The sequence below is a fragment of the Glandiceps talaboti genome, chromosome 18 (genome assembly GCF_964340395.1).
Source record: "Glandiceps talaboti chromosome 18, keGlaTala1.1, whole genome shotgun sequence".
NCBI classification, from domain to species: domain Eukaryota; kingdom Metazoa; phylum Hemichordata; class Enteropneusta; family Spengelidae; genus Glandiceps; species Glandiceps talaboti.
In genome coordinates, this window is record NC_135566.1 from 5,071,795 (window position 1) to 5,083,065 (window position 11,271).

The 11,271-nt window shown below is 34.5% G+C and overlaps 1 protein-coding gene across 3 annotated transcripts in view; it reads right to left on the reverse strand.

Moving 5' to 3' along the window:
• The window catches only part of LOC144449606 (ARF GTPase-activating protein GIT2-like), a 45,773-nt gene extending 36,092 nt beyond the window's left edge, over positions 1-9,681 (reverse strand). For all 3 annotated transcript variants that reach the window (XM_078140174.1, XM_078140173.1, XM_078140172.1), the window contains exon 1: positions 9,530-9,681. In XM_078140174.1, the coding sequence (XP_077996300.1) occupies positions 9,530-9,590 (61 nt within the window). In that variant the 5' untranslated portion in view covers positions 9,591-9,681. The remainder of the gene's footprint in view (positions 1-9,529) is intronic.
• Between the last annotated feature and the right edge of the window lie 1,590 nt (positions 9,682-11,271).

The window sequence follows — 11,271 nt, forward strand, 5'->3', positions numbered from 1 at the left end:
AATCATGAAATGCACCACATAGTAAGCTCAAATGTGGAATACCCAGCTCTGTCCGAGAGATTTTAAAATTGGGAAAACATCCACTCCCACCTTATCCTTACTCCCCTCTGTGGTTAATCTAATATCACTCTTTCTGACCTATCATCCATCCACCCCCCACCGCCACCCCCCCCCACCCCACCCCACCCCACCCCTCCCTTTCCCCCCTCATTCAATTGGTAATTCAACATCAAGGTCAAGTGTGCTGATAATGATAAGGTGTGACCACACATGTCATTACCATCAATCAAGTCATTAAATAAATGTTGTTACAGCATTACTGAAATCCAAGGTTGTATATCAAGTACTCTGGATGCCAACATGGTTTCTAACTAGGTGGAGGTGTAAATCATAAAGATACTGTATAGGAACTAGACTGTGTGAGTGGAGGTGTAAATCGTAACGATACTGTATAGGAACTAGACTATATATCAAGGTGAATAGGACAAGTTTTGAAACAAAAAGAATGCAAAAATTTTCCACCCTAATATTGTAAACATTCTACCATACATTGTATATGCCGAGTATTAGTTACATGTATTATTCCTTTTTCACTGCATTCCCCCCAAAACATATATGAGCTTATACAGGCACAGAACATGTTACAAACCGTAGTATAAAAGACAGTGTTGAGAATGGAGCTCACTGAGATCCCAGCTGTATCACTCCAACTCCAGGGTGACACACATCACAATAGCCCATTGTAGTACACCTCTGATAATGTGGACAAGATGTCAGCAAAATTGGGGATTCTTTTGACTTGTATGAATAGGACTGTAACTTTACACTCAGAGTCCATGAACATTCATTTGTACAAATACACTCAAGTTATGGAGACCATACATCAAAGATCTCATATCCTCCAAACAACTAGATGTGATAGATAGATGTGATCTACTGTGTTTCCCAATGGCATACTACTTAATATATAATGACTATATTGACTTTTTCAATTTAAAAGTTGAAATAAAGTGTCACTATATTAAAGTTTGACACTTTGCAGCTTACTGAGTGATCACACGTTTCTAGGTGACAACAGAAGGCCCATCACGTTATTTCCAGTAAATTATTGAAAAATGAATGAAATATTATCAATGTCTCATTCACTTTACTCTATTTCAAAAAAAAATGTGGATACTGAAGTGGCTTGATATCATACTTACAACCCATATTTATCATGTATGTTGGTGAACTATTCATAAAAAAAATGTCCACTTCCTGAAAAATTAAGCACAGCAGTGGCAAAACAAACTTCCGACTAGATCTAATGCATATGAAATACATCATCAATACAAATTAATATTAAACATATTCTTTATTATTTGAAAAGGACGTCAGGAAGGAAATAACAGATGGGGGAAACAGTCTATTACAGGCACAGGCCAGAAGTTTTTACAAGTCTGCTACGTGTAGTTGTTATTACAGTACAGTAAATCAAACCTATTTTTACGTTTTACGTCTGTAAAGCTTTCTAATGGTGTGAACTAGATAATGATTCCAGCTGTCTTTGTACTTATTTTTACTAACAATACCGTATGTTTTAGATTCTTGGAAATAAATTATTATTAGGATTGCTATTGCCTGCCCCCAAAAAGTATCTGAGGTGTTTTTTATCTGAAACAGTGGCTAGACTGCATGTGTATATGAAATAAAATGTACATGTAGTGTAACTTCCACAATTTTAAAAGATCCCATCAACCTTTGCTCTAAAAGGTATCTCCATGAAATCGTCTATCTTACATTATTTAATTTGGTTTTACAGTTCATAAGATACATCATCCTACAAATCATGTGTACATACATGAACACACAGAATAAGTCAATCACCTTGGCAACATTAAATCTGGTTTTTCTGTAAGTAGTAATGGTCAAACCCCTCACTAATACACAAACAATGTTAACAAGAAGAAAGCGAGTCAATTTTTCAGCCCAGAGACTTGGTTACATGTATATGGTTTGGTATTGTTGTTTACCAGAACTGTTGAAGCAGTATAATGTATACTAGACTCTAGCCAACTAGATAGCCCAGTCTCTGGATTCCTACATTTTGGTTCATGACACCCACTAATTTCAAATCCACAGTATGAATACATTGTTTGTTATCTGTCTAAATGATTTCATTTGATTCTGTCAATCAGAAAATGCAGTAGATAATTCCTTGTTCCCAGTACACAATCATACAGTGTTTTCAAAATCAATTGTGTTTATCTTTTAAATTTAACTTAATTCTACAGAAGTCAGCACACTGTGCCTGTGCAATAGTCTGGGTAACACTAACCAGGTAATAAAGCACTCATTTATTATGAAATTACATTTTTTTCATTGTCTTCTTTTATTGTTTTATCATATTTATCTTTCAATACTATTGCAGATTTTACTCCTCTATCTCACTGCCAACCTACTTTCCCATGACCTTTCACCTTTGTCATGTTTAGGTCAAAGGTCAATACACCATATTGCTTCAGTTTATTTCATAGTAATAATAGGGTTAAGCTTTTCTAAGTGAGTTAACGCCAGAGTAGTGGCAACTTCACAAAACATATACAAAATTAAACATTTCCCTAGCAGTGAACATATGCATGCATGTCCCTGAAAAGCCAACGACTTCCAGATGATATTAATGGAACTCTTAAACAGAAGAAATGTGTCCACTATGTTATTGACACCACTGGGAAAACATCATATACAAGGGCAGTATTACTACATTGAAAAGTGACATACATGCATCTGTTTTAGGGTCAACATCTCTACTCTCAGAAACTCTGTTGACAAGACTACACTACCCATGTGATAATAGACTTGTTTAGTATTCATGTTTAGACAAGAGATAAATTATCCTGCACGATGACTCATTTTCTATATCTATGTCTTAATACATGAGTTTCTGTACGGAAATAGAAATTAAATTTGAACATTACCATTTTATACACAGAACAAATTTTGAAATAATGGAAACATTAATGATTTATAAAATATCTTTATTATGGTGTTATTACTTGTGTTTCAATTTTAAAACATATCCCAAGATGAAATTTTATGTGCAAGACATTAGACTTGATTATTAATCAAAATCTCACTGTTATACCTACACAAATTTGGTTTATTTTGTAATATATAAATTGACACCTTGTGTCATTAAATCTAACAAATATCCATACCACGGTAAAACTTAAAGGCTGGGGATTCAATCCATGGTTCTCACCTTAGTGTAGAGCCATACAGTTTATATTCTAGAGGCTATCACAATAATGTGGTGTTGAATCCTTCTCATCTAGAGGAATGAGAAGCTGAGATAAAATTTGAAGAAGGCGTCAAAGCCATGGATAGCCTCTAGACTATAGGATTATTACATTAGACTATTCTTTGGTTCAACTTTTTCTAATACTCAGCCAGACAACTGTTTCCAGACCTAAATTTTAATCCTGTTCTTCCCAGCTTGTTGTATTATGTGTACAAACAAATACCGCTAGAAAGAAGATGATTAATCTGTATCTGAACTGGGTCTATTTACCTGAATTTAGACATATCACTGAGATTTTGAAAGCTTTTCCGAATTTTGATTGGCAGATTAGGGTCAGTCCTGATGTTGACCCGGGTCTATTTACCTGAGTTTAGACATATCACTGAGATTTTGAAAGATATTCTGAATTTTGATTCGCAGATTTCAGACAGAGCAGCTCAAAATGAAACACTCCTTTGTTGTGATGAATTTCTTGTATTATTAAACTTAGACACATCACTGAAATTTGGAAATAAATTTTAGAAATAAATTCAAGCTTTTAAATAGAAAAATACAACATTGAAGATAATTAAGTCAAAATATCAAGAAACACGGAGAAAGACTTTACTTTGAAATCAGTAAACTAGAATATAACGTAACAATCAGACATCCTTTTATTTTGCTATAAATAGACGTATCATAAATCTTCACTTTGTTCATCATATACTTGGTGATGTACACACCGCGATTTCTTAACTATCTCAGAATGATTTGTGTGCATGATGTTTTTATGAGTAATTTTCTATCAAACTAGAAATTACAAAACAAGCGCAACATCATCCATCTACTTGATCTGTGCTATTTGACAGTGTCGGCCTTCTGACTTCCTCGGTGTTCAATCACGTACTCAATTCGATTACATCAAGATGGTCCCTCAGAATATCGTCTGCACTTCAAAATACTCTAATTCAACGTAAATAAGGCTTTTTAATTTCTTTCAATCTTTATTCTGAGTCTTATGCCTCTGGGGTAGATTTGATTTTGAATAGAGCATTCACTTTCTATTCATCAGTATTTTACTTGACTGGGTTTTATCTCACGAAAGTATGTATATTCTTCACTTGTCCACCTAAAATATGCTAACATATTTACTGATATTAAAGGGGCACATCTATAACTGAAGCCACTTTTTCCGATGAAATCTGTGTACAAATATACAAATATAAAGTTATTTTGCAGCAAACCAGTGTGGGCATCTCACGATAGAGAAAATTAACTGAGTGTTACTATATTGAATTACAGTCAAGAAACATAATTTGAGAAAGAAAATACAGAGTTTATATGAGTTCTATGTCAGGAACAATGTTGAGGTGCAGACTGAGACACATGTAGGATAGGTTACCTAAATGAGCAGTCCACAGATGCTATCTTATTGTTAGATGAACCCCATTATACGATTATTGTACAATGTTTTCATAATACCGTCTACTACTTTTATGCAACTATGAAATGATCAAAGTGGTAATTAGCATATTTATGAAATTACATCATGGAGGCAGCAGACTGGAATATCAAGTGACACAGTATATGGCAGATGACAAAGCCGTGAGGGGATTGTTTTAGTACTTTGACAAAGGGTGGATAGTAGATAAAATTGACCTCAGTTCTCCTGGTCACTTTACCAGGGTTCCCTACCAATGTTATGTGGGTAGTATTAAAGTAGATAAAATCTACCTGAGTTCCCCCAGTCATATTACCAAGGTTCCCTACTAGTGTTTTTGTTAAGAGTAGTAAGTGGGTAAAATCTACCCAGTCATTTAGAAGGGTTCCCTACCAATGTTTTTGTTAAGGGTACTAAGTCGGTAAAATCTACCTTCAAGTTTCGCAGTCATTCTACTTTTTAAAATAACGCAATTCCCAGTAGAGTACATCAAACTATAATACCAATCTGTTATCGGTTTCTGTGAAATGAAATAACCTGTACTGGTACTAAAAATATCACATTTCAAATAAATGTAGCAAGCTACTATAACAATCTATTATAGGTTTCTGTTGTCAAAATAACATACACATAAACAAAATACCATACTTCGCAGTAGAACAGTGCTGATATATCATATTTTTATCACACCAACCTGTTATCAGTTTCTGTGATATGAAATAACCTGTATAAAAACAAAGCCCTTATCTATGACATCATCAGTTAGTTACAAAGGTGCAACCTTCCTATTTGCCTGAGGTAGTGTTCTGTCTGTCTGGCATGACTGGCTCCTAGCCAATATACTTCATTTGTATGCATTGATACATTTCTCTTCTTATATACACACTGTTTGCATTCACCTTCAAATAACATGAACTGACTAAAAATTGCAACATCACCAATCAAACAGGCACTCCTATCCATGTTTAGTATTCATTGCTTTGTCAGTTTCCTGTCTACATGGCTGTGTTCTTGAAAACACTTTCAAACAAAAATATCATATGACCAAATGCATAGAATTCTCAATAGTTTGCCAAACTAAAAGCTTTCCAAATTCAAACATTCACACGAAAAGGCCAGCTTTGGTTTTTTTAAATCAAAATTTATGTATAAAAACTGGTTGTCTGGTAGTGTTATAGAAAAAGTTGGTCCAGAACAAAAGAGGGTTCCTATTGAATCTGTATGGCTCCACTGATAAAACGGCACTGTGAGAACCTGGGATTGAATTATGGGCCTTTATGCAGACTTGACATTCCTGTTACATTTTTCAGAACACTAATTCATAAATAAATGTTATCATTGTGAATAATTAATCATTAAAAATAATATTATCATTCAGCTGGATTTCATCCTATATCGTACTGTCTCTACCAGGAAATCATTTATGTCAGCCGCTGCAATCGTTCAACTGGAATAAGTTCTTTTTATAGTGTTGTTGTTACTGACGAAGTGGTTTACAATGATGAAAGAATTAAACTATACTAGAACACTGTTATAAAAAAAACCTGCTAAATACATGTATGCACTGTGTACATTTATAATCTATTTCAGTAATTTAATATTAAAATTGCATCAAATCTAGTGTTGAAGCTACCAGTATATAAAGTAATTTATAGTATCTACAATTAATGAAATATCCTGTACATAACAAGCACCAGTACACCACATAAATTCAAGTTTCTTCACTATTTGCTATGCTAAGATATCACATGTCGTCCTACATAATATAAACAAATATTGTAAATTTTGTGGTTGTTTTCCTTTTTGTTTTCCTTTGTTTTTTTCTCAATATTGTATCCTTTAAAGTAATACAAACTAACATAAACTAGCATTGTCTTAGTTTGGATAATAACAGAGGGTAGTTAAAATGCAGTAACATCCATTACAATCTGACTAACATCAGATGTAGGAATACAGATTCAATATTTTACTTACCTCTATTTCCTCAGTATACAAGTATTGTCGCTTGTTTTTAATTTTGTTGTTCTGAGATTCAGCGCCTTGCCCATGTGCAAAAGTGCTCATTCCCACAACAAAACAAACAGACAAAAACGCCTACAATTTGTACATGAAGGAAATGGAGGTATAACAGCACTTGAGCTATATTCTCACTTCAGATTTTAATTGGGTGCAGTGTGGAAGTTACACACAGAACATGTTGACATTGCAATGTCTAAATTATAGTGTTCAACATATGGAGGTATCATTACTCCACACATCATACCATATACTGTATTTATATAATGGTTTACTTTTGTTATAAAGAAGGGTTGGGTAGTTTTATGTTTGCACGATTAATAAGAGCTGTGTTGGATATACCTGCATGGTTTTTATATTGACAAATCACAGAGGTTGGTGATCTTCAACTACACATTTAGTTATGAAGTATAATCACCACATGTTGGAGTATGTGACAATATAAGTTGTTTAGTGGTGAATCATGTTCAACTGCAGTAACCTTTTTCTTAGACTAGTTACATGTGAGTATGAATAGTGATTGCCTACACAAGTGTGCCTATGCAAACTATCGTATCTGCATTGCAGCACAAAACTGAAAACATTGCACACCTGTATATAGATGAGCAAAAAAATTCCATCATGACCATATACACAAAATTACATGAACATACAGTTGTATATTATTATACGTACTATTTTAGTTATCATCGTAACCATACATTTCGAAACCAAATATTTCTAAGAGACTAAGCTCCTCTTCATCGGTGATTCTCCACTACTGTCAAAGAAATCAAGTTCTGTCATCCAATAAATGCTGTTACAATTCATGTGATTACTTTGTAGTATTGTCAAATACAGTCCTACGTGTATGTGTTACTTGTACTTGTCACAACATTGAATTATCGATCAATGCAAAGATTTCTTTTAAAGTTACATCATTGAATGATCCCTTTCAATTTGGTACTTCACAGACTCTGACATCAATGTGCGTTACCATGACGATGTTATCAATCATTCTTAATCTAACTTTTCATGACGATCGTCCACCTTTATATGCAGGAAGATGAAAACATCAAGAAAATAATTCTCTACGTCAGAAACCTGTAATTCAGTTAGGGTATCATAACTGCCTTAAAGAACCCTAGGGATTCACTGTGAGTGCCTATCAATGTTAATTATTCTTATTGATTTGATAATCTGTCCCCGTGGCTATGAGCACTCAAGCAATGTATCAACATCTGCCTAATAGCTTGCATTGATAAATTCTACCTGTCTTCTCTAAATTTGATGGTCTGCTACTGTTGACTTAATAACTAAAACAATGAAATAGAATTGACAGATTCTCTTCAAATGACAAGACATCACTGATAAAATACATTTATCTACTCTTTCTGTGAATGGCCCTGATTTTCAACATCGAAAACACATGCATGAGAAAGTATATCAATTTCAAAACAGCATCAGTTGCAAGAATATATACCCATGTACTTTATGAAATGAAATGAAATATAACAATGTTTATTTCATAACAAAAAAATTGGATGAATACACAGTTATCACAGTTTCACCTCAGTTACATATTCTCAATTTCTCTGACCTATTCAGGGTGATCATTCAATATTTAGTATTAAAACGGCATATCAAACAAAACTAAAAGTACGAAAGTCTGAAGACAAGCAAGCAAAGCTGATAACCGAAAAAGCAAATTGGTAAAAATTATATCATTCATTTTTCTAGGACTAGAAACTAGGTGGTATTAGCATAGAGGATGAAATGGATTTACAGACTTCACATCTATAAATAACAATATACATTTCTGAATAAATTTGTCAATTTCATGAATAGTGCAATTCATTCATTTACTAATGAAAATTGTAAGTTTCTAGACCGAATGATGGATACATACACCTCAGCATACATGACTAAATATTTAATTAAACATACTTTGCCATATTTGTTGAAATTGTTTGTTTTTAAATTTCCTTCTACTATAATTTAGTGCTTTACAGTGACGTAAAAATAAACTTCCCCTTTCTTTTATTTATTTTTGCCAGCTAAGTGATGTTTTGCAGGGATCAATCAACCTCCAAATAAGTGAAACCAGTACATTACAATATAGCCATAGCCTTGCACGCCAAGGTTATACATACTCTATAGTAGTCAATGATAACCATTTAGAGTATATACATGAAATCCGAGACGAGTGTCCCTATTATCTCGTGTTCGCTGTGTTTTGTGTGGTCAGAGTAAATTTCGATGTAATGATGTTATACCAGATACAATTACATGTGTACAATTACAAAGTGTTTGTTTTCATCACGGACTGAGTTTGGGGAACTGCCATTCAAATGAACGAACGCCGATGACCATTGATATACAGAATTCCCGGTTAAATTACACAAGTACTTCCGAAGTACTGTTCCCGAAAGGTGTTCGCATGCCAAGTATCAGCGCAAAAGGTACGCACAGGAAACCCCCACCCGGATGACTGTACAAGTGGGAGGATAGACGTGACGGTATCGACGGATCACTTCAAAGTTTAATAGTCAACTGGTTCTCAATATCCTACTCGAAAGAATTCAATGTTTATACGTGGAATGAAACTGTGGTAATCTAAGGCGCTGGAGATATGAACTGAAACAGATGATGTTCTTTGCATTTGAACCGTCTCTTACAGTTCCGTGTATCGGATCGCTGACGGGGTTTACATTTTTTTTTATCTTTACAGTGAGGTACAGCTTCGTAAGTTTAAAACGTGGAAACTGAAGTGAACGTGACCATTGCATTCCCTGTGATCATTTGATCGTGTTTACATCATCAAGTTCACCTACCTGGAGCTCCACAATCGGCACATATTTCTCCCGGTGTTCGTTGTTTTCCTCTCATAGCCATTCTCTACTACGAGGGATACAACGGCTGGATCTGAGACTTGTGTTGTTTCAAAATAAAACGGGCGCTGTCAAAGCAGGAAGTCCTTTACTCATTCCTTTGATTCCAAAATGGCCGCTATATTCTATTGTACGCATGCTCAGTTCAATTGTTTTATCGAGTATATCCCCGCCCACTACTTCCGACTTTTGACTGAGCTGGCGGTCAAAAAACTTTTGGTGGCGCAATTTACATTTGTGATTATTTAGTCAAGTAGAGTAGGGTTGTTTCGCTATATTCGTATAAAGATATTTGATATTTTCTTCTGGATAGGAGTTTATACAGATCTATCTTTATTTATTCATTTATTGTTTGAATGAGGCACTAGGCCCATATAAAATGGGGGGTATTAAAATGGCACAAGCTGAGTTTTCTAAGTTTTTTCACTTCAGTGAAAATATTTACATAAAAGCTCAATTAACCCATTCTAGTGTATGTTGTACTCAATGAGTGAAATACAACATCCCATCTTTCATAAACTTTCCCATATCACCAACACTATAGCTCCAAGACTTGTTTTGGTGTTTTACTTAGTCTAGCAGCTAGACTCTCTTACAGTCCTCGGAGCTAAAATTAAAGGAGTTGTTTTGTATGTACTGATATCATCTACTGCATAATTGTACTAGAATATCCTTGTACTGTGCGCCCTCATTGATCACATTGGGCTAACCATTTGTTGTCGTGTGTTTTCTAGCAGCTAGATGTGCGCCCTCATTGATCACATTGGGCTAACCATTTGTTGACGTGTGTTTGCTAGCAGCTAGACTTTGGGCAAGTCTGCTAACTTAAAAAACACAGGTCTGTATCTGTATCGTAGACATACAAGCACCAATACTGGTTGTTGCATACGTAGTCAAGGGTTGCGTGTGGTCGCATACAAAGGTGCTGTCATGGGCTTGCTGCACACAATACCAGCACTACTGTCAATTCCTGTTTTTGTTCGACAAATCTTCCGAGCACAGATCCAGGATCTTGTTACAAAACTAGGTGTGTAAATATCTCAAACAGCTCTCCACACAAGAAGAACTTCTTGCGATAGGTAACACCAAGACAAGTCTCTTGGTTAACACTTACACAATGTTCTTTACTATAATGAGGACCATCATGGTCATAATGCATATGGTGTACTTTATTCCAAAACACTGTACATAAACATAATTTACAAACAAAATAACATCACAAAGATTGAAATTGCACAACTTACAATGTAAAATATCCAGGGCAAAAATATGATTTTCTTTTGAGTAGCACTATTTGATAACTCAACACTGTGAGTTATTTTAGAAGTCTACCACAAAGGTGTAATGTATGATTAGAAATTTATAGAACTTTGCATTTTGTTTTTGGTGTAAAACATTATTTGGGATAACTATCTACAGGTATACAATGGAACTGAAATCTGACATAGCTAGATTCCTTATTTTATTCATACATTATCCTTTGTTTTAGATTTTGTAGTTCCGAGTGTGATTGTCTCTATGATAGAGGTGAAGAACTGATCATAACCATAGCTATAAAATCAAAAACAAACAATAATATACAAACAAAATAAAGGTAAAATTGAACTGTATTCATATCAGATTATACAGGTATACTAAACCATAGACCCTGCGTTGGGTCTATGACTAAACAGAACAAAGACAAT